The following is a 25,258-nucleotide window of genomic DNA, read 5'->3' on the forward strand; positions in this document are numbered from 1 at the left end:
TATATGCCTAAATACCTTCACAGCACGTTTCCTCAATTTTATTTGGCTAGCGCCAACACAAAACAAAGGGGAGTCCTTATTGCCTTCAGAAGATCGTTAAATTTTGTATGCAATAAGGAAATAAGAGATACAGAAGGAAGGTTTCTCATTTTAGTGGGATCTGTGCAGGATGTAGAAATTACAATTGCAACATACTATGCACCTAACACAGAGCAAGTGCCCTTTTTACAACATCTTGTAGATATGCTAGACACTCACACAGTGGGCACATTGCTCCTATGTGGAGACTCCAATCTAGTCCTGCGGCCTAGCCTCGACAGGGATAGCCCATCCCACTCCAGGCCAGCATCTTCGGAGTCCCGCCAAGCTAAACATTTTAGGGATTTAATACAATCCATTTCATTAACCGATTTCTGGAGAGAAATGCACCCCAACAAAAAAGGATACACTTTCTATTCTCACCCGCATAATATGCAGTCCCGCATAGATCACTGTTTTGTAAACACCAATTTCCTTATTAACCTCACTAAGGCTGAACTTAAACCTATCCCCTGGTCTGACCACAAAGCAGTCTTTATCTCACTCTCCTTATTACTCACTAAACCTGCTGGATCCCGATGGTCTCTTAATCAGTCGCTGTTATCTGACCCAGCCATTGCAACCTAAATAGAATCGCACATAAAAGATTATTTCGCGCAAAACCCGAGTAACGATGAAGTTCCAGACTATATCATCTGGGAAGCGCATAAAGCAGTACTCCGTGGCCACTTTATAGCTCTCGCTTCAAGCAGGAAAAAGAAATATACACAGGAATTAGCTCTTTTAGAGCAATCTTATATTGAAGCAGATGAGAATTTCAGTATTAATCCTTCCCCTTCTAATAAACATACAAGGTTCAAAGCAGAGGAAGCGCTGAATATTTTTCTCACTAGTAAAGCTGAAAGACACCTAAGATGGAGCAAATACAGATTGGCAGTTAACTGTAATAAGCCGTCCTCTATGTTTGCTCGTCGCCTCAAAAGACCTGATCCTTGCTACAAGCGAATCAATCTAAATATAGGTAATGGTGCGCATACTTGCAACCCCCAGAAAATAGTGGAAGTCTTTCATAAGGGACTAGCTAAGTTATACCAACAATCTACATCTACTAATTCCACATTACTTTTTAATACGCTAAATAAGCTACCCCTGCCTACTATTGATGAAACATTTAAGCAAACACTTGACTCTGCAATCACTGCGGAGGAAGTCCTACACGCTATTCAATCCTTTAAGATCAACATAGCGCCAGGCCAAGATGGCTTCCCAGTCCTATACTATAAAAAAATATGCGGATATCCTTGCTGCTCCACTGACCAAGGCTTTTAATAAACTACTGCATGCTGAGAAACCCGGCTCTGAATCTCTGCTAGCTAGTATTAGCATGATTCCCAAACCGGACTCAGATCACACACAATGGGTAAATTACAGACCTATTTCATTATTAAACGACATCAAAATTTTGGCCAAAATATTAGCTACTAGACTCGGTAGAGACATCGGAAATATAATTGGGCGAGATCAGGTGGGCTTTATGCCACACCGCCAAGCTAGCAACAACATAAGAAGGCTACTACACTTGATATCTTCAGCGAAGTCCAGGGATGCTCCCATGATGCTGCTGTCTCTCGACATCCAAAAAGCTTTTGACACGGTATCCTGGGAGTACCTGTTCGCACTGCTATCCATCTGGTGCTTCGGCCCCAATTTCCTCAAATCAGAGGATCAGATCAGAGGATCAGAGCTCTTTACTGCTCCCCTAGCGCCTTTATGAAATATACCGGATTTAAATCTGCTACGTTTCCAATAGGCAGGGGCACCCGCCAAGGCTGTCCTTTATCCCCGTTGTTATTTGCCTTCATTATGGAACCATTGGCCCTCTTAATAAACCACCATGAAAATATTCACGAAATTGAGTTAGCAGGCAGGCAGAATAAATTATGCATGTATGCTGATGATGTTATCCTAACTTTAACGCACCCACGTGAGTCCCTAACTAATCTAGCAGATATTCTCCTCACCTTTGAAGACATATCTGGACTAAAAATAAATAGCCTTAAATCTAAAGCACTAAATATCACTTTACCCCAGGAAGTCGTACTAGACCTGCAAAATTCTTTTGAATTTAAATTGGAGCCTCACAAATTAAAATACCTAGGTATCTTTTTGACTAACTTCTATAATACTCTCTTTGAGGCCAACTATCCTGGGCTGTTGGCAGGAGTAACACAACTTCTGGAATGTTGGAAGCGTTATGCAATTTCGTGGCTGGGTCGGATAACAGCGATCAAAATGACCATATTACCGAAATTCTTGTATGCGTTTAGAGTATTGCCAATTCCTATACCCCGCCCTTTCCTCAAGAAAGTGCAAACAATTCTGCTTTCTTTCATTTGGAAAAGCCCTGGGCCCCGAGTATCCCGAGAGACCTTATACAGGTTACGTTCAGATGGAGGCCTGGGAGTACCAAACTTATTATCTTATTACAAATCTGCCCACATTGCACAATTAACCCTATGGCATGAAGAAAAACATGTACCATTATGGTGTGAAATAGAGAGCTCTATATGTTCGCCTGTATCAATTCGTAATTTGCTCTGGCTCATGCCCCCTCAGTAAAAAACTATCAAAAACCCAATATTATTGCATTCTTTGCGTGTTTGGGGCCAGACTAAATCAAAAGATGAACTAATTTCTCCACACCTACCACTTTTATCATTCTTGGGTCATCCGGATTTTCTACCTGGGTTACATAATGCGCACACCTTTAACTGGTGGCGATTAAATAGTCTGACAACAATTTACAGTTTAGTAACCGATTTGACCCTTAAGTCATTCTCCTCTCTTAAAGAACATAAACATATACCGAATGCTGAGCTTTTTCGCTTTCTACAGATCTCTCATTTCATTAATAAATGCATTAGATCTTGCAAATCACTTCTCACTAGAACGTGCTTTGAACATGTCTGCGCCACAAACCCGGGCTCCCCAGGCCTTATCTCACTATTATACAAAAACGCAATCTCACCCTCAAATTTGCCTAAGCCACAATACATCTTAAGATGGGAAAAAGATCTCAATAACGTTTTTGATGTGGAGGACCTGCAGCACGTGTGGAGGGATACACCTGGCCTTTCTATAAGCTCTTCTCTAGTGGAGACTCAATATAAAGTGCTTTTACGTTGGTATCTGACTCCAGATCGTATCGAGAAATTCTGCCCAACGAATAAAGGATTATGCTTTAGAGAATGTGGCCAGCGGGGTACCTTTTTACATGTGTGGTGGTCCTGTCCAAAAGTGCGTAGATTCTGGATAAGAATATACCAGGTAATATACACCACCACCCGAACACAAGTACCTAAACTCCCAGAGGTTGCCCTTCTGGGCATAAAACCTCCCGAACTTACAAAATCCCAGTATAAACTACTAACACATATATGCCTGGCAGCTAAAAGAGTGATTGCGGGTTCCTGGAAATCTCCTTCGCTTTCATTCAACTCATTTAAAATCAACCTTAGCCACGCACTCTGTTTTGAGAAGATGAAAGCCATCCTGGACGATTCACTTCGACAATTCGATAAAGTATGGAGACCATATTTCACGTATTACTCACATTGGCTCATAGCCTCTCTTGCCAAAGTTTAATCTGCCATGTCTATATCAAGGGGGGTGACAGAGTGGCAAATGGCTTTTCTTTCCTGTTCTTCTCCCTTTTCCTTCTCTCACCCTCTTTTCTTCCTTCCTTTGAGTGGACCTGTCCCACTTACCTTTCAAATCCTACAGCTTTTAGCTACGAGACTATCAGAGTCTGAGTATACCCCCCTCCAAATTGAGTTGGCAATTTAACAGCACCCAGACTATACTACCGGAAATAGGGTACTCTTAGTCAAGAGCTTTTCGGTCACCCAGACAGTATGGTGGCCTCCATAATACCACTGTTTAAGCTATTTGTTGACTTCTTTAGGGAGTTGGTGAATGATGCTTCGCGCCACCGACTCCCATGTTAATTTCTTTACATTATATATCTGCTGTTGCAGATACTGTTGTACCTTATGTATTACACACATTATTGTCTATGCCTATGTTATACATGTTTTGTAAGGATTTGTTTACTTTTATATGGAAAACAATAAAACGATTGTGATAAAAAAAAAAAAAAAAAGCACGGCATCTTTGCCCTAACTGTCCATAGTTCAGAAATGTGCAAACAAGCATTTATGCTAGCTGTTTGGAGCGGCCACCCCATCACTCACCTGCCTGGGCATCCTACAACACAAATGTAACTTCCAGTTTGCTGTAAGCACATTCATGAAATAAAGTATGCATCCCAGGTTGGTGCTTTCCGTTTCCCACTGCTACTACAGATGACAGCATTCTGCCTTCCCATCCAGAGGAGCACACCAGTGCAGTGGCCACATCCAGGTATTGCACCTGGCCTTTTAGGGTGTTCCCCGAGACTCCCACATTAAATCTGAATAAAGCATCTAGCCAACATCTTAGGCTGTTTTAGATTTGGTCCCTATATGTGATTGAGTTTGACACCTTAGGCTTTTTGTCTCGTCAACATTTGTTTTTCAGTAAAACAAAGAATAAAGCTGTAACTCACCATATTCTCTATTAACCATTATCCTACTGCCTGGTCTAGTCTCCCCTTCTGCCCCAAATTAACATAACAAACCTAGCTGAACATTTTCTATTCATGTACGGTAAGTAAGCTTATACAGTAAAACAAGGAGTCCACTTAATCCACCCATTTATGTACAGGAGAAGAAAATGTCTGTAGCCATTTGACACTTATGCTGGGAATACACGTTTCGTTTTTGCCTTCGTTTAAACCTTCGTTTCGATTGTGCCTTTTGTCCTTTTCGATCCCGAATTTTTTTTTCGATTCTGATGGTTTAGTTTTTCCAATGATCGAAGGCTGCAAAGAAACGAAACGTAGTACAGGGACGGACGGCATAAACGAATATATAATCGATCTGAACAGCCATCAAGCCTACCAATGGCTCGATTAGATGGATAAAGAGAGATAATATCAAACATGTTCGATCACTAGTCGTTCGTTTTTGGGGTCTATTAATCGAAACTATAATGAGATTATGACTATTTTCACATACGTTTTCAACACTCGATTCGTTTACCGAACGAATCGAAGCCTAAAACGAAGGCAAAAACGAAACGTGTATTCCCAGCATTACTGGTCCTCTGCTATAGGATCAATAGTAATACTCGTCACCATTTTTGCTTCCAGTGTAATTTTAGACTAGGTAGGTATTACCTGCTCAAAAGCTTTTGCACATACATCTGCAATGTCCATCCAATAAGGCTGAGTGTGAAATGGACTGTGAAATGGCCATCTGGGTCATTATTGCCCAGTACCCATCAACGCATCCACATTGATATTCCCTTTGCATTTAGCCTAGGTCCACACTAGGTCTGTGACAGATCGGATCCATTTGAAACGGATCCAGTTTGGTTTTTATTAATTTTTCCCCTCAGTCTTTGTTTTTTTAATATGTTTGCAGCATACGTTTCCAGACCGTGGAAATGTATGCCTGGGGGGGGGGGGGGGGGTGAAGCAGCCAGGACGGTGGTGACAGCGGGGAGGGGGATGCACCCGCCTCACCTGGATCCCTCGTCACCACTACCCCTCCAGCTACATGCACAAAAGTAATTAAAATGTATGTATGCGGGGAGCTTACCTTCTTTACTTCCTCCGCTACCTGCATACTTCTGAGGGCGGCATTACAGGTAGTGACGCGGCGAGCGGTGGAAGTAAAGAAGGTAAACTCGCCGCATACATACATTTTAATTACTTTTGAGCATGCAGCTGGAGGGGTAGCGGGGACGGGGGACCCAGATGAGGGAGAGGGGGCATCCTGCTGACTGCTGCAACCCTGTCCTGGCTGCTTTCCCCTCCAGCGTGGCGGCCCCCTCTCCCCCAGGCTAGGACACAGAAAACTGATCAGTTTCTGTGTCCAAAACTGCCTGTGTAGAGGGAGATCCGTTTTCCTATTGCCTGCCACTACCCCTGCGTGTATCCGGGTCGATATGCGGTACAGGAAAATGCAGCAGATCCGGACCTTCCGTTCAGGTTTTAAAAACGGGTCCACGCAAATGCAGACTGATCTGTTTTTTGTGTATGTAATGACAGCTGCTATTTTTAACATTGCTATCTGTGGCTTCGGTTTTGATCAGGTTTTAAAAACGGAGCCACGGATACGTTCCCGGACCTAGTGTGAACCTACTCTTAATAAATAAAGGTTTTCAACAGTTCGGATTCGTAAAATAGGGATGATCAGTAAGCACCAAATAATTTCTCCTAACATTCAAATTTCATCTAAATTATATGTAGCTTGAACTTGGACCAATAAAAATTGACAGAAAGTTATTCCTGTCAATTTCAAGCTGCATATAATTTACATGAAATGTGAATGTTAGGAGAAATTATTTGCATTTAATTCCAGAGCAAGCTGATTAACCTGGTGTTGGTTTTTCTCAACAAGGACCCTCGCTTGACCAGTAGTGGTGACAGGCTAATTATTTCTTGCATTGTAGAAGTGTATGATAAATCTGGAAAAAACAACTTGTTCTGAGTCTGTACTGTACTCCTTTCAGCAAGGGAGATGACTTGATGAAGAATTTATATTACTGAGTTCCTTCATTGGAGTGGCAAAGCCCAGTGGAACTAACCTGACTTGAAATATCAGTTTAGACAAGGCCTCTAAACAGACACAGGATGAATAGGTAGGTATTCCTGAAAGCTTAAAGGAAGTTAACCATTTGGCTATCCAGATTAACAGCTGTTACCTAAAAGTGGACTGAAGGGGTGCTGAACACACCACTCGGCTAACCTGTTTTTATTTGCTTCTGCTGAAGTTCAAGCTATCCTTGGAGGTTCTGATCCCTTTTTGCTGTTTGGACTTACTGCCCGGGGATACTGAAGGGCAGTCGGATCCTGGCACTCCACTACCTTATTACAACGCATGTATGCGGATCTCCTTCTATTTGCTTTCAAAATGGACCTTAATGCTGCGTTACGGTCTCATACAGCAGATCCAGTGAAGCATATAGGCAATGAAAAGTATGCTTCCCTGTATCTGCGTTTTAGAGGTAGCACACTGCTGCAGTGCGTTACCATAACGTGACAAACATGGCACTGTAGACGTCGCATAGCCATAACATTGCGGTGCGGCTAAGTGTGTTATAAGACTTTAATAATGCAGGACAATAATGTCCCACTGTGAACGTAACCTAAAATATTGGACTGCGCGAAAATCCTATTTTCTCTTAGTACCGCATACACAACTAATTGTTTTTATTTAATAATTAATTTTCATTTCAGGAGTGCTTTAAGATTATCAACTAGGCAAGATTAGGTAACATGCAACATACAGACTACAGTGTGTTAAATAGTAGTGCTTAGTATAAAATAAGCACTAACATTCACTTTGCTGTAAGTATGGATTGTCCCCAGAAAAACTTCCACTGAGCAATAGTAATCATCTCAGACATTATGCAACTGTGCCTCGTACTCATTCACGCTCTGTGACTTATTGATTAAGTGTCACATCAAATATTTACAGTTTGTTGTCCATTTCATGTTTGGGGGGTAATGTAATGGATTGCTTGTAAGTGCAACTGTGCCCTAGGACCATTGCACTGAAACAATCAATATTATTTGATGTGTGACAGGTTACATTTAGCACCCATGTGACTTTATGAAAGCTTTTTTGCATTAACAGAGTTTGGTGTTCTGCTCATACTGGAACGCCAAAGAAGAGAAAGAGCATAGAGGATTTTAGCTAAAGCCTCAGTTACTTTAAAAAAAACATGAACATTCAGCGAGAGGCAAGAAGAATCAAGCTTTCAGAAAGCAGAACATCCTGGGAGGATAAAAGTACTTCTGAAGTAGCAGCTGGGAAGCTGGAGGTTATGGAAAAATTTTTCACCCCACTACCACATTCTAGTGGTAGGATTTCCAAGGGCAGGAAAAAAGAGGTATCCAGATGGGAAGGAACCAGAAAGCAGTACTATAGAGAGTCATTGTCCTCTTCTTCCTCTTCAAGTCCATGGTCATCCGAATCTAATTTTAGAGTACATTCGCAGTTTCCTGGATACAACTCTCGTGCACCCCATTCACGTTCATGTATTGATCTATCTTTGGGAAAAGGGAAGGGAAGTGAAGATAAAAGGGACTTTGTGGTTAGGCAAGATGTTTCAAGAATGAAAAAAGCTGGTAGAGATAAAACAGATAGTTTTTCTCCAGGAAGAACCAGAGCTGGATCCACAAAGAAGAGTGATTTGGGAGACACAAAGGATGGGGTTACAGACAATAAGAGTGGAGTAAATAATATAAAAGCGTTTAATAATGGAAGTCGCAGAGCTAAGTCAATGGAAGCACTGTCACAGAAGGAAACAAGAAAAAGACAGGGCAAAGATAAAAAACGAGTTACTGAGGACAAACAACGATTTTCTCGTTTTTTAGATGAAATAACCATCCAGGTGTTAAGTCCTTCAAACCTGAACTCTTTAGGAGTTAAAGAACGTCAGAATCCAGGCAATCAGGACCAATGGAAGAATTCCAGTACAGATAGCTCAGGCTCTAAAGGAAAAAGAAGCCAATGTGATCCTGCAGTAGAACAGCAGGAAGGGAGAATAAAGGGTAAAGGAAAAATGGGTCCCACTACAAAAGCAAGAGTAGGTACAGACACCTCTGAGCTTAGGAGGAGAAGAAATATGAGTAGTACAAGTCCTGACTCTCTATCCTCAGCCCAGCAGAGAGGAGAACGAGAGGACAAGAATGTAGGTTCATCAGCTGTCGGCCACCAGCCAAGACGACCAAGCCGTCGACCGACACAGGAAAAAGGTGGAAAGTCTACTGAACAGATGGAGAGAGAGAAAAAAGAAGAGGTTGTAAGTGGTGGATTGCTGAAAGGAAAGGTGAGTTATATTTTCAACAATATTAACATGGCACTACAATGGCAGACATAATTACTACATGTATAAAATGTATTGCTGTGTTGCGGTTTTCTTGTTGCAATAAAGCACTCCTCCCTATCAACTAATGCTATAGAGGGACCCTTTACACTCCCTATTACACTTATTAAGACCCTTGAAGTTCCACAAAGTTTCCATACTAGGGCTTCCACCCTGGTCTCTACCAGGTTCTGAAGGCAGTGCCAGTGCATACTCGCAGCAGCCTAGGCCACCTGTAGTCACTTTTGCCAGGGAGCGTGACCTTCTCTTTGCTGATGATTGCAAGAGGGGCTTTGCTATTAAAGCTATTGACCTCCCTCTAGGATATTGTGTTTCTAGGTGATGGCTACAGTATATGGTCTGGCACTGTTGAACTAAAAAAAAAGAGGCAGTGAAGGGCTTGTGTCAGAGAGTGTGATTGGGACACTAAAGCAGCTCTAAGGATTATGGGCATTTGTCTGGGTGCAGGGGCCACATCACCCAAAATAGGATAGTTTACCTATTTACCTGGGAGGAGACAGACATCGGTGGCTTCCTTTATCAATAAAGAGGGCTTTCATATTCCACTATAAGTCCCTACCAGGACCTACCTTCACATGCATGGCAGTAGTTACCCCCGTTTCCCCAGCATTGAGGTGGTAGTGAGCCCTCTGCACATGTCAAAGGCAAAGGGACGTTGCAGGAGAGGGAAAGGATTTTGTGAACTGAATACAGCCCAGAATGAGAGTCAAAAAATGCCTGACCTACATGCTTGTTCTGAATCCAGACAAATAAATAATTGGTAAAGTGTTTGAATTAGTACGAGAGTAAATGATATTCTTCTGAAGGAGATAATTCATGACAAGTTCACTTTAAAGTACACCTAAAATGGAAAAATGCATTGTGAATTAAGCCCACGGTGTGCTAGATTACCTGCTGATACTGTTCCTGCTGCTTGTTGTTTTTGGATTAGCCCATCTCTTCATGGGGGTTTCTCAAATATTTATTTACAAAACCATTTACTGAACTGCTGTTACTCAGTCCAAATGCCAGCATAGGCCCATATGCCATTACCTTTTCTCCTGAGTTTTCTCCAAGGAGATACTGTATTTTCACACATTAACAATAAAATAGTTTTAAAGCTCTCACCTAGCAAGAGACTACTCCAAATGAGTTTGATGCTACCTTTTTACCTACTTTTTCAATTGCTAAGTGCTGAAACATTATTTTTCAGATAAGATGAAAAATTATCTCCTTGGAAATAGCTCAGGAGAAAATGTAATAGGATATGGCCCATGCTGTGCAGTCGAGTAGGGAGGGTGGCTGACATCTTTGTATGGATCCTTTCCCAGGAGTGCTTTTGTAAGGCTGGGGTCACTCTTGAGGCCGCATTAAAAGGTGACGTTTTCCATGGCTGGATCTTCATTCTTCACCGGCAGCCAGATAAGAGCAGCTGATTGTCGGCAAAGGGGAATCGCACCTATGATAAAAAGCAAACACTGTCGACTTTTTTTCCCCCACCACTGAAAAATCACACATTATTCCCAGTGCACTGTTATTATGCATTGGAGGCATTATGTTCATTTTAGAAAAGTGTGACCCTAGCCTCAAGGTAATACTAAGAATCTCCCACTAGTCCAAGATCTGTCAGCTTTTTACTACCCGCTGTGATGGCAACATATAAAAACAGTAATTGATAGTGCATTTTACTGTAGAAGAAAAGTACATTTTATATGTGTTTTTTAAATGTTACAGTGTTTCGTTATGTGGTCCTTTAAAAGTGACAATGAAAAAAAAAACCAACAACTTATGATTTAAAGAATTGTATGTAGTAAAGCTAAGAAATAGATTAGTAGCAAAAGATTCTCATATTGTTTCCAGTACAGGAAGAGTAAAAAAAAAAAAAAAAAAAAAACTTCACTTGTTATCTATGTAAAAGATCTTCTCTGAGCTCTCCGACCCAACTTTGGTCAGCTACAGTGCTGTTTTCTGAAGCACTTATACAGTCCTGGCCAAAAGTTTTTAGACTGTTAAAAATATTGGAAATTAGAAAAGTTGGTGCTTAAGTTTTTATAATAGCAATTTGCATATACTTCAGAATGTTATGAAGAGTGTTCAGTTGAATTGCATAGTCCTTCTTTGCCATAAAAAATTAACTGAATCCCCAAACAACCTTTCCACTGCATTTCTTTGCTGTCATTAAAGGATCTTCTGAGATCATTTCAGTAATCGTCTTGTTAACTTAGGTGAGAATGTTGAAGAGCTCAAGGCTGGAGATAATTAGGTCAGGCTGATTGGGTTAGAATGGCAGACTTGACATGTTAAAAGGAGGGTGATGCTTGACATCATTGATCTTCCATTGTTAACCATGGTGACCAGCAAAGAAAAGCATGCAGCCATCATTGCGTTGCATAAAAATGGCTTCACAGGCAAGGATATTGTGGCTACTAAGATTAGACCTCAATCAACAATTTATAGGTCCATCAAGAACTTCGAGGAAAGAGGTTCAATTCTTGTTAAGAAGGCTTCAGGGAACGTCCAGCAAGCGCCAGGATCATCTCCTAAAGAGGATTCAGCTGCGGGATCAGAGTGCAACCAGTGCAGAGGTTGCTCAGGAATGGCAGCAGGCAGGTGTGAGCGCATCTGCACGCACAGTAAGGCGAAGACTTTTGGAAGATGGCCTGGTGTCAAGAAGGGCAGTAAAGAAGCCACTTCTCTCCTAAAAAAACACCAGGGACAGATTGATCTTCTGCAGAAAGTATGGTGACTGGACTGCTGAGGACTGGGGCAAAGTCATATTGTCCGATGAAGCCCCTTTCCGATTGTTTGGGGCATCTGGAAAAATGCTTGTCAGGAGAAGAAAAGGTGAGCGCTACCGTCAGTCCTGTGTCATGCCAACAGTAAAGCATCCTGAGACCATTCATGTGTGGGGTTGCTTCTCATCCAAGGGAGTGGGCTCACTCACAATTTTGCCAAAAAACAGAGCCATGAATAAAGAATTGTACCAAAACACCTTCCAACAGCAACTTCTTCCAACAATCCAACAACAGTTTGGTGAAGAACAATGCATTTTCCAGCACGATGGAGCTCCGTGTCATAAGGCGAAAATGATAACTAAGTGGCTCGGGGGACCAAAACGTTGAAATTGTGGGTCCATAGCCTGGAAACTCCCCAGATCTTAATCCCATTGAGAACTTGTGGTCATTCCTCAAGAGGCAGGTGGACAAACAAAAACCAACTAATTCTGAGAAACTCAAAGAAGTGATTATGAAAGAATGTGTTGCTATCAGTCAGGATTTGGCCCAGAAGTTGATTGAGAGCATGCCCAGTCGAATTGCAGAGGTCCTGAAAAAGAAGGGCCAACACAGCAAATACTGACTCTTTGCATAAATTTCATGTAATTGTCAATGAAAGCCTTTGAAACATATGAAGTGCTTATAATTATATTTCAGTACATCACATAAACAACTGAAACACAGTTCTAAAAGCAGTTTAACAGCAAACCTTGTGAAAACTAATATTTTTGACAGTCTCAAAACTTTTGGCCAGGACTGTACATCAAAGAAACAGTGAAAAACAGCTTCAGATAAGATTTTAGTGCAGGGAAGTTCAAAAAGCCATTAGTTCTGCTCTGTTTCATATTTTAAAATACAGAGTAACAATTATATGCAATATAATAAAAATCCGTACTTCACATACAATTCACTATATCATAAGCTTTTTTTCGCTTTAGTATCACTTTAAAGAGAAACTCCGACCAAGAATTGAACTTTATCCCAATCAGTAGCTGATACCCACTTTTACATGAGAAAAATAATGATTTTCACAAACAGACCATCAGGGGGCGCTGTATGACTGATTTTGTGCTGAAACCCCTCCCACAAGAGGCTCTGGTACCGTACGGTACTCTGGGCAAACTGTCACAATGTAACAATGTTCAGACAGGAAATAGCTGTCTGTTAAAGCCAGACCAGCTAGAAACAGCTCCATAATCTGCCCACAGTAACAATGTCACCATGTAATACAAGTCAGAATGTGAATCTGGGAGAGGAAAGATTTTACAATGAGCAAACACTGACTAAATCATGTATACATAATTATTGTAAAAATGAAGCACTTTTTTTATTACATTATTTTCACTGGAGTTCCTCTTTAAGCAGAATGCTGATTAGCAAGTTAGTACGTTAGCATACGTTTATGTATTATCTTTCTCCTAGTACCCCAGTATTTACACTAATGTAATCCTTTTTTATAGAGTCAGCATAATGAAAAAGCTCAAAATAGGTAAGTAAACAACAAAAACCTATAAGCCTATCATATCCCCCCCCCCCCCCCCTTCCCTACTTTCAACGGTTGTAAAAGTACACTTCAGCATTAGATACTGTAAATATCTTATGGATGTTCTCATTCTGACAAATGCTTTAATGAGGTGAAGCTGCCATTGACATCTAAGAGCCTACTTCTAAAGGTAATAAGAAAACAGAGGCGCCAGTAGAGTAAAAAAGGACCGTATTAAAATCGATAAAACACGGGGGGCAAGGGTGGACTTACCTCCCCAATTATTCAAACACAACCACTGTGATCAAATGTATGAAAAGCATTTAATCTGTACTCCAAAAACAAAACAATTGCAACGCGTTTCGCGGGTCTCAAGCCCGATTCCTCAGGCAAAATACAAGACAAGGAGCAGCTGTAAAAAACAAAAAAACAAAAATAATAATAATAAAGAATAATAATAGTAAAAATAAAATTAAAAATAATTAAAATAAAAACAAGTACAGTAAAAACACATCCATCAATTATGTACAATGAAAAACGCAATTATCTCCATTACAGGGAGTCACTAAGAATAATCGATGATAGGCATAAATACAAGTATAAACATGTATATCATGTGCAGATCCAAATTGAATGTCGATAGATGTTATACAAATGTGAAATATAAAATTATATAAACAAATATATAAACATACAGTACAACACATATCTCCATATATAGCATTCCCATTTAATAGAGAAGAACTGTTTGCCCTTTAATTGATACCATATGGTTACTCTGGTGTCCCCCTCCTTATACGCTATACTTGTTTATCTATTTATTGTACCCCTCCTATACAGGGGTCCCGTGGTTGAGTGCAAGGAAATATGTAATAGATAAATAGAATAATATAAATGGACCTTAGTATGGTGTCTTATAATGAGGAGTCACTTACCTCAGATGTGTGCAGTCGGAGCAGGGCGCCTCTGTAGCGTGTGGGCGCCGCGCTGCTCACTGTTATACTCTGCACTCGTTACCTCCGTGCAGAGCTGGCGGGAAATTCGAGCGGAGGGGCGTGGTTGGTGTGCAAAGGTCGGGGAGTGTCAGTTCTCATTGGTCTATGCGGCATGGCGGAAGTGCGTCACCGTAAGGGCACACTGTCCGCCGCCGCCATTGATGTAGGGGGCACATTGCTATGCGGATGTGTTGCGCTGGCTATCAGGGGATGGTGAAAAGACTGGGCGGAAGTGTGTCATCAGAAGGGCACACTTCCCGCAGCAGCCATACTTATGGAAGGGTTTTTACATCATTGGGGACATATATCCCTCTATGCATGCACGCAAATGCCTGCATAATAAATTACAGTAAAAATACATAAAAATAAGTAAAAGAATAGAAATTTCATAAACATAGAGATTAGATGCCATTGATTATTAACTAAAAACTAGAATCCCATATACTCTGTCCTCTATACATAAACGGAGGCAGGCGTATTCTTAATATACTATAGAAATTATATTAAATTAATTGGGAGGAATTGATTCTTCTAGGGACAGTTATCGATTTTAATACGGTCCTTTTTTACTCTACTGGCGCCTCTGTTTTCTTATTACGGTACATATTGTTATCCACCTGGTGGATGGGTGTGGACACCCACTCTTTTTTTTTTCCTACTACAGAGAGCGACTTTTTAACCTGAGTGGGGACAGGGTCAATATCCCCATATGTGCTTATAGTGGTTGCCTGATTCTCGGCAACCCATGTTTGTGAGTATATCTCTCATTATTTACTTTACCGTTTTTATCACCAATAATACACTATTGGGGGCTCCCGTCTCATTTTTGTCTCCTTACCTACTTCTAAAGGTGGCTGTCGGGTTATCGACAGAAAAACAGCATCAAATGGGAAAAAGGAAGATACCTACCCACCATCTAAATATATAAAATGAATGGAGGCTCAGAAATGTTGTGGGCTGTTGGGGCAGGCAGCAAGCATTACATCATATTTGAGGGGCAGTTCCCTAGCCTTTACTTCATATGCAGGCATGCTGCCACACACAGATTGCAGTGCCCACAGTGATATTGTGCGGCCTTTGCGGACGCGATGCATGCTGGGAGATGTAGTTATATTAATGAACTATATCTCCAAGGCTGGGAAATGTGATTAGGGGGAGGTTTGTTTTATACATTTTACGGTCATGATGCTTAGTTTACTTTAAATGATAATCACAGAGATCACCGTTATCCAAGTAGTGAACACAGTGTTTGTTTTCACAATTTTTGCCACATTGCCACAGATTGTCACTTTCAAAAGTTACCGGGTCCCATCGGTTACCAGTTACCCCTTTGACACAGGAGACCTGGGTTCGAATCTAGGCTCTTCTTGTTCAGTAAGCCAGCACCTATTTTGGTAGGACACCGTGCTCAAGACTCCCTAACACTGCTACTGCCTATAGAGCATGCCCTAGTGAGCTCTGAGCCAGGAGAAAAGCGTGATATAAATGTTCTGCGTCTTGTCTTGTCCTGAACCTCAGGTAGGCCTGGAGCAAGTTGCAGCTTAGTCAAGGCTGCAAAGCTGGAGCATCATATAGCTTTGTGGCACGCAAATAAATCTCCAACTAATACTCTGAGGTGCCCAGGTTACATTTTGTGGCCTGTAGAAGTGGGTACGGCCCGCGAAACCCGTCATCCTTTAGTGTCCAATAAATTGAATAATTCATATTCTCCTTCCTGTTACGAGGTAAGATTGTTTACTTCATACTGCTTCCCAGCTGTTCACATTTATAGGGGCACCTCTCCCACCTACAGTTTCCATGTTAGACCACTTATGTTGTTGCTAGAGTTTACATTTTTACAGTTCAACAGTCAGGGGCTTTATACTTGGCTCAGATCTGAGTTTGAGGGAGGTCCTGCTGGTGGGCGTATGACCTTGTTCCCTGTGATAAGCCTTCAGAAGGCTTATCACAGTAGAGTTATAGTTGCTCCTTGTGGACAACTGTTCTGCAGTTTGATAACTATGATACTTCCGACATTAACTACTGGTGACAGCCTGAACTTTCAGAGGAATAGATGGGTTTGTTTACTAGATTTGATATAAAACTTTAGCTGTTTACAGTGCATACCAACACTGCAATGCATCAAGAATGATTTTCTTTGTCTTCAGGAGAAAAGAGAAGTTTTCTGGCACCCATATATCCAGTCAGAAACAAGAAGCTAATCTCCAGTCTTCTGTAAGTACTCAGTTGCAGGACTTGACTACATTGCATTTTTTATTGGTACTATAATTCATTTTGTTACTAGGTATAATATTTATATCACTCTTTGGCACGCCATCATTTCTTATAGTTTGCAGTAGAAGATTACTCATTACAGCTATTCAATTGTTCAACATCTTTCCAAGAATTGTTCCTCTCTATTATGTTGGTAAATATGTGTAAAGACATGTAACGTGGCTGTCTTGCACCATTAATTGTGAGTCTGAGCTACCATAGAGAGGAGCTGGAGGTGCATAAATAAAATTAGATCAGACTAGTATCATGCAGTCGTTATCTTATCCAGCATTTAGTGCGCTTTTCTAAAAACAAAAAAGTGTCAGGCTATAAGCCTAAAATTGTCTATCAAAAGCCTAGATACATTTACTTTCTTTTAAACAAATCCGGTCTAAACATTTCTGGTGTAAACATTTAATAGTATCTTTCCCCCATAATAATGAATATATTAAATGCAAATGCATATCAGCATCATCACCATCAACTTCAGCTCCCCACTGCCACTTTCCAATAACAGGCACATTACTAACTTGTTGCTGCTTACTAAAATAAAACATGAGCAGCACTGCATCCTTTGGCCAGTGTTGTCTGCTATGTTATGATAGCAGACAACCTAAATAAATATTTAACATTCAATGGTATTGACCCTAATCTAGCATTGCTACATATGTGTACAAATTGTATCCCCCCTCCATGCATCATCTCAGTTCTCAGCACATGTAATAACATTGATGGCCAACTCGGGTGAGCGTCATCATTGTCACATCTGGTGTGTGTACCTAGTTTTGCTCTTATGTTTCAAGTTTAACCACTTGAGGACCACAGTCTTTTCGCCCCTTAAAGCGGACCCAAATTAAAAATACAAGATTTCAGAAATAAAATCTATTTTCTAAATTATAATAATAAATAGCAGCCTTTTTTCAGCTGCATGATGACAAATATAAAATATTTTACATTTATTGGAGGAACCCCTCCCTTCCTTTCAAATTGCCGGAATTTTTCCGGCAAACTGGTGGAGTAGATGGTGTCTGGCAATGGAGGAATTGCTAATGGCTGCCCCCAGTATAATCCTAGCTATGAAAAGAGAAGGGTGAAAAGCATGCACTGAAATGATCATAGGTTTGAAGAAGTGTTTATTTATCTTTGTATGTGTCAGAGTGGTGCAACTAAATATTTTTAATTAAAAAAAATGTTTGGTTTGGGTCCGCTTTAAGGACCAGAGCCTTTTTCTCCATTTAGACCACTGCAGCTTTCACGATTTATTGCTCGGTCATACAAGCTACCACCTAAATGAATTTTACCTCCTTTTCTTGTCACTAATACAGCTTTCTTTTGGTTCTATTTGATTGCTGCTGTGAGTTTTAGTTTTGATTATATTCATCAAAAAAGACATGAATTTTGTCAAAAAAATGATTTTTTTTTTACTTTCTGTGCTGACATTTTTCAAATAAAGTAAAATTTCTGTATACATTTTTGTCCAAATTTATTGTGCTACATGTCTTTGATAAAAATAAAATTCATTCAGTGTATATTTATTGGTTTGGGTAAAAATTATAGCGTTTACAAACTATGGTGCCAAAAGTGAATTTTCCCATTTTGAAGCATCTCTGACTTTTCTGACCACCTGTCATGTTTCATGAGGTGCTAAAATTCCAGGATAGTATAAATACCCCCCAAATGACCCCATTTTGGAAAGAAGACATCCCAAAGTATTCACTGAGAGGCATGGTGAGTTCATAGAAGATTTTATTTTTTGTCACAAGTTAGCGGAAAATGACACTTTGTGACAAAAAAAAAAAGTTTCCATTTCTTCTAACTTGCGACAAAAAAAAATGAAATCTGCCACGGACTCACTATGCTCCTCTCTGAATACCTTGAAGTGTCTACTTTCCAAAATGGGATTATCTGTGGGGTGTGTTTACTGTCCTGGCATTTTGGGGGGTGCCTAATTGTAAGCACCCCTGTAAAGCCTAAAGGTGCTCATTGGACTTTGGGCCCCTTAGCGCAGTTAGGCTGCAAAAAAGTGCCACACATGTGGTATTGCCGTACTCAGGAGAAGTAGTATAATGTGTTTTGGGGTGTATTTTTACACATACACAATCTTCTATGAACTCACCATACTCCTAACAGAATACCTTGGGGTGTCTTCTTTCTAAAATGGGGTCATTTGTGGGGTTCCTATACTGCCCTGGCATTTTAGGGTCTATAAATCGTGAGGAGTAGTCTTGAAACCAAATGTCGCAAAATGACCAGTGAAATCCTAAAGGTACTCATTGGACTTTGGGCCCCTTAACGCACTTAGGGTGCAAAAAAGTGCCACACATGTGGTACTGCCGTACTCAGGAGAAGTAGTATAATGTGTTTTGTGGTGTATTTTTACACATACCCATGCTGGGTGGGAGAAATATCTCTGTAAATGACAATTTTTAGATTTTTTTTTTTACACACAATTGTCCATTTACAGAGAGATTTCTCCCACCCAGCATGGGTATATGTAAAAATACACCCCAGAACACATTATACTACTTCTCCTGAGTACGGCGATACCACATGTGTGACACTTTTTTGCAACCTAGGTGTGCTAAGGGGCCCAACGTCCTATTCACAGATCGTTTTGAGGCATTTGTTTTCTAGACTACTCCTCACGGTTTAGGGCCCCTAAAATGCCAGGGCAATATAGGAACCCCACAAGTGACCCCATTTTAGAAAGAAGACACCCCAAGGTATTCCGTTAGGTGTTTGGTGAGTTTATAGAAGATTTTATTTTTTGTCACAAGTTAGTGAAAAATGACACTTTGTGAAAAAAACAATAAAAATCAATTTCCGCTAACTTTTGACAAAAAATAAAATCTTCTATGAACTCGTCATACACCTAACAGAATACCTTGGGGTGTCTTTTTTCTAAAATGGGGTCACTTGTGGGGTTCCTATACTGCCCTGGCATTTTTACGGGCCCAAAACCATGAGTAGTCTGGAAACCAAATGTCTCAAAATGACTGTTCAGGGGTATAAGCATCTGCAAATTTTGATGACAGGTGGTCTATGAGAGGGCGAATTTTGTGAAACCGGTCATAAGCAGGGTGGTCTCATAGATGACAGGTTGTATTGGGCCTGATCTGATGGATAGGAGTGCTAGGGGGGTGACAGGAGGTGATTGATGGGTGTCTCAGGGGGTGGTTAGAGGGGAAAATAGATGCAATCAATGCACTGGGGAGGTGATCGGAAGGGGGTTTGAGGGGGATCTGAGGGTTTGGCCGAGTGATCAGGAGCCCACACGGGGCAAATTAGGGCCTGATCTGATGGGTAGGTGTGCTAGGGGGTGACAGGTGGTGACAGGAGGTGATTGATGGGTCTCTCAAGGTGTGATTAGAGGGGGGAATAGATGCAAGCAATGCACTGGCGAGGTGATCAGGGCTGGGGTCTGAGGGTGTGGGCGGGTGATTGGGTGCCCTAGGGACAGATAGGGGTCTAATCTGATGGGTAGCAGTGACAGGTGGTGATTGATGGGTGATCAGTGGGTGATTAGATGGCAGAACAGATGTAAACAATGCACTTTGGAGGTGATCTGAGGGTAGGTCTGGGGCAATCTGATGGTGTGGGAGGGTGATCAGGTGCCCGTAAGAGGCAGGTTAGGGTCTGATCTGATAAGTGGCAGTGACAGGTGGTGATTGACGGGTGATTGACAGGTGATTGACAGGTGATTACAGGGGAGAATAGATGTATACAGTACACAGGGGGGGGAGGTCTGGGGGGGTCTGAGGTCGTTCTGAGGGTGTGGGTGGGTGAATGGGTGCCCTAGGGGCAGATAGGGGTCTGATCTGATGGGTAGCAGTGACAGGGGGTGATTGATGGGTAATTAGTGGGTGTTTAGAGGAGAGAACAGATGTAAACAATGCACTTGGGAGGTGATCTGACGTCGGATCTGCGGGCGATCTGATGGTGTGGGTGGGTGATCAGATTGCCTGCAAGGGGCAGGTTAGGGGCTGATTGATGGGTGGCAGTGACAGGGGGTGATTGATGGGTGATTGACAGGTTATTGACAGGTGATCAGTGGGTTATTACAGGGAAGAACAGACGTAAATAATGCACTGGCGAATTGATAAGGGGGGGTCTGAGGGCAATCTGAGCGTGTGGGCGGGTGATTGGGTGCCCGCAAGGGGCAGATTAGGGTCTAATCTGATGGGTAACAGTGACAGGTGGTGATAGGGGGTAATTGATGGGTGATTGATGGGTAATTAGTGGGTGTTTAGAGGAGAGAACAGATGAAAAAAATGCACTTGGGAGGTGATCTGATGTCGGATCTGCGGGCGATCTGATGGTGTGGGTGGGTGATCAGATTGCCCGCAAGGGGCAGGTTAGGGGCTTATTGATGGGTGACAGTGATAGGGGGTGATTGATGGGTGATTGACAGGTGATCAGTGGGTTATTACAGGGGGGATAGAGGCATACAGTACACAGGGGGGGGGGGGGGAGGAATCTGAGGGGGGGGGCCTGGGGAGAATCTGAGGGGTGGTGGGGGTGATCAGGAGGGAGCAGGGGGTGTTTAGGGCATAAAAAAAATAGCGCTGACAGATAGTGACAGGGAGTGATTGAGGGGTGATTAGGGGGGTGATTGGGTGCAAACAGTGGTCTGGGGGGTGGGCAGGGGGAGTCTGAGGGGTGCTGTGGGCGATCAGAGGGAAGGGGGGGGGGAGATCAGTGTGCTTGGGTGCAGACTAGGGTGGCTGCAGCCTGCCCTGGTGGTCCCTCGGACACTGGGACCACCAGGGCAGGAGGCAGCCTGTATAATAGGCTTTATATACATTACAAAGCCTATTATACACTGTGTCAGCGGCGATTGGGCAGCTAGTAACCCGCCGGCGCTTCCGAACGGCCGGCGGGTTACAGCGTGAGGGGGGCAGAGCCTGTCGCCGGCGGCTGATCGCATCACAAATGACGTGATCGCCGCATAACCATGCCCGCCGCCGCCCCCGCCGATGGGAGTATTGCGGTCGTTTAGGCCCAGTCTTTGCCGCCACCCATCGGCTGTGGGCGGTCGGCAAGCGGTTAAACAAATGTTGCTCTACTATATTAACCCATATTTACAAACAATCTGCCTTTATAATGTGGAAAAGGCATAAATCCACACTGCCTCAGACATGTTTTAAAGTGGACCTGAACTCAGAACACCTCTCTGCTCTAAAAAATACAACAGCATAATAACCTTTAAACAAAAAACATGTATTTGTTACAGCTGATACAAATCCTAAAATAAATCTGCACAGTTTATACTTCCTGATTCATTCATGGAAGCAGACATATTGTTTACAGCCTGCACTTTCAAATGGGCTTATCTGCCATATGCAGTCATGTGACACATGGGGGGGGGGGGGGATCAAATTACAACTAGTGATTAGACATAAATGAGGGGGAATTACCCAGGTTAAACTCCTATGTTTTCCTTTTGTCATGTGCAAGAGTTCAGATCCACTTTAAATGTACCCCAACCATGATTCAGAGCACCTGATTAAGAGTGCCCTTTCAGAAGGTCCTTGGAATAGGAGATATAGTCACGTTATCACACTTTCTTCAGCTCTAGGAATGGTCTATTGTTTCTACCTACAACGTTTTCTTTGCATCTTCCACATGTGAATATTAAAAAAAATGTTTTCTATGCATCATTATAACAATTCAGAGGTTCTCCAATAGTACAAACACTTTGAAAAGGTCCAGAGGTCCTTCATTAGTATATGCAGTACGCTGTTTATGGTCCAGAGGTCTCATGTAGTACATACACACATTATTCTAAGATGTTTTACAATGGCACAAATGAGTGCCTGGAATACTGCAGTTGTGTGAATTAAACCATTAATTCCTAATTTTCAGCAGTACCAACAATACTAGAGCACGGCTTGCAGCTTGTGTTGCTGTTATACTTTCTTCCTTTTGAGGCTCATGAAATATTAGTAATCTCTTTTGTTTCCTTACTTGCTTCCAATGCTTCCCTCATTACTGCCTGCTTAAATAGAGTCAGAGTGAGAATGTGGAGCAAGATAAAGACTCCTTGAACCAGAAGATTACTGAGCTCCTTGACCATCTTGTGCGGGCACAAAGTACCATCTGTGCCCTGGAGAAACTCAATGTAAGATTTTTCTTTTGTCATGGCCACCACATGAATGCATTTTCATCTCTATCACTGTAAAATATTCTATTGGTTAGGAGGAGTATAACATTGTTAAATTGGAACTATAGCCATAATTTGTCCTCTGCTCCACTAGATTAGCCATACCATAACAACTTCTACAAAATCAGTAGCTAGTTACTGAAAAGGTTATCAGACTCTTTTCTGGAAGAATTATCAGTTACATGCCCACGGCCACACAGCTTCCAGGATTAATTAATTAATTTGATTAGTTGATTAGTCAGTTGATTGTCAGTTGATTAGGGTGGATTAACATTCCAGTATCCTGTGTGACCATAAGCAGAAAAGAAAAAGGTTTCCTTGTAAACATTTTCTGAATACATTTGATAGAACATATCCATTAACATGGAAACTCCCATCCCTGCTATACTGAGGGGTGTGAATTGTGATTTGTACACAGATAACATTACTTTTGGGACAAAGTAAAGGGGCCCATACGCCTAACGATTTTCCCGCCGATATACAGCAGATTTGATCACTGTGATCGAATCTGCTGTGAAATCGTTACGCAAACGCTGACAGAACGATCGATTTCCATCCGAAATCAATCGTTCCCGTTGATTCCCACCGAACTGTGATCACTGGCGGGTCAGGAGTGCATCGATAGTGGCGTTCAAATGCCCGATGACCGATGCTAGCGGCAATACATTACCTCCTCCGGCCGGCGCGAGTCCCCGCTCTCACCGCCGTCTCTTCTTCACTGGGTTCTGGGTTCTGGCTGGCTTCTTCCTGTCCCAGCAGAAAGTTTAAACAGTAGAGCGCCCTCTACTGTTTAAACTTACCCGAAGTGAAGCCAGCCGGTCCGGAACCCAGCGGAGACCAGGGGACTCGCGCCGGCTGGATAAGGTAATGTATGTGGGCGGGTGGCAGCGGCAGCTCCACAGATTGTGATCGGTTTCATAGTAAAATCGATTCACAATCTGTTGGTCGATCTGATGGCAAATTGACCAACCACCTTAAGTAGGCTAACTGTATTGGCAATAAAGAGCAGGGAAACATGTTTTTATTTAACATTAAGCCAGATTGTAATTCTCATGTACATAACATGCTGACATTAGATGATTATCATTACCTAATACAATCCTTTCTGATCATATTAAAGGGTGTCTGTATGTGGATCCTCATGTCTGAATGTAAAGGCACGTACACATGCCTGATTTATTCAAACAACAGGTCATCAGACCCGCCCACGGGGCGGCTGTTCTAGCGACAGTTTTCCTGTGTGTACAGTCTTGTCGGCAGGCTTGATGAGGCTGATTTTTACAGATCCACTCAGCAGGCTAATAAGGCTGGTTTTGACAGATCCGCTCATCCCATGGGTGCACCAGGTGCCAGCCTAGGTGAGGGTGACAGGTGAAGGCAGTTGGAGAGAGACAGCGAGAGCCGGCAGCTATGCGTCCCAAAGGACACATTCTCTGCTATGTGGGGAGCGTCAGAGATCTTCAATCAACTTAATTGAAGATCGCAAAATAAGAGGATACTGTATTCATTGGATCGTTTACCGAGGATACTACAGGTACAGGTAAGTATTTATGGTTAATTTAGAATAATAAAATACTTTTCTCGTGGTTGTGTTTTTATTTCATTTAACCTTTTGTGGAAATGGGTAAATCATTTGTCCTGGGAGGGGGGTGGGCATCTGGGGTCCCCTTCTTAAAGTGGATCTGAGATGAACTTTTACTCATTGCATAATTGTGTCCCTTTCCTATTGTTTATAGGGCATTCCTCAAGCCAAATACTTTTTTGTTTTTGTTTTAATACTCTAATTCCCTATAAACTAAACAAGCCACGCCCACAGTTTTCAGAGAGCCTTGGCAGTAGCAAGTGCTCATGGGAGCTCAGTCTGGGCAGGAGGAGGGTGAGGTGTTACTAGCCATTGATTTCAGAGGCAGAGGAGAGGAGGGGGGGGGTTAGGTTTTTTTTCACAGTCTGAGTGCTGATGGTGCAGATAAGCTTGGCTATGTGTAATGTTTACAAACATGGCCGCTGTCATTGTATCACAGGAATAAATAATCATATTCTATTAAAGCTGTATGCAGACATATTTGCTGTTTAAACTATCTAAACTGTACATAAGATATATAGACAAGTTACTTGTTATAGTTAGTTTTTCATCTCTGATTCGCTTTAAAGGGGACTCCCAGATGCCACCATGAACCTCCCCCCCCCCCAGGGAGTTGTCACCCCCACCTCCTCCTGGTGCACCGGAGGTGGGGAAGAGCCCCTTGTCCAGGGATTGGACAAGGGCTCTGAAGGGAGGGGAAGGCTTGGCCACCCCCCATACCATGGACCATGCGGGCTGGTATAGCTCAGGGTGCGAAGCCCCAGTTGGCCAGGGCTCCGCATTCTGGCTATCCCAGCCTGCATGGGGGACAAGGGGTTACAGAGGCTCGGGAGGGGGGACCCCACACCATTTTTTATTTCAGATTTCCCACACTCAGCACATAAAAATAATTAAAATATATATTTTTTAAAGGACTTCCTGTTAGAACCTGCTTCTATATCACCTTGCTTCGACACCAGTAACTTCTTACAGTTACGTCTCACAGACTGT

The 25,258-nt window shown here is 42.2% G+C and overlaps 1 protein-coding gene across 2 annotated transcripts in view; it reads left to right on the forward strand.

Annotated features, from left to right (window-relative positions):
- The first annotated feature begins 7,816 nt into the window (after positions 1-7,816).
- Positions 7,817-25,258, forward strand: part of LOC137538304 (uncharacterized) — a 30,257-nt gene continuing 12,815 nt past the window's right edge. Inside the window, exons 1-4 of one of the 2 annotated variants that reach the window (XM_068260383.1) lie at positions 7,817-8,982; positions 13,253-13,281; positions 16,418-16,484; positions 22,531-22,644. In XM_068260383.1, coding sequence (XP_068116484.1) covers positions 7,873-8,982; positions 13,253-13,281; positions 16,418-16,484; positions 22,531-22,644 — 1,320 coding nt within the window. In that variant the 5' untranslated portion in view covers positions 7,817-7,872. The remainder of the gene's footprint in view (positions 8,983-13,252; positions 13,282-16,417; positions 16,485-22,530; positions 22,645-25,258) is intronic. The other variant, XM_068260384.1, reaches the window with a different exon arrangement.

This window comes from Hyperolius riggenbachi, chromosome 11 (genome assembly GCF_040937935.1).
Source record: "Hyperolius riggenbachi isolate aHypRig1 chromosome 11, aHypRig1.pri, whole genome shotgun sequence".
NCBI lineage: Eukaryota > Metazoa > Chordata > Amphibia > Anura > Hyperoliidae > Hyperolius > Hyperolius riggenbachi.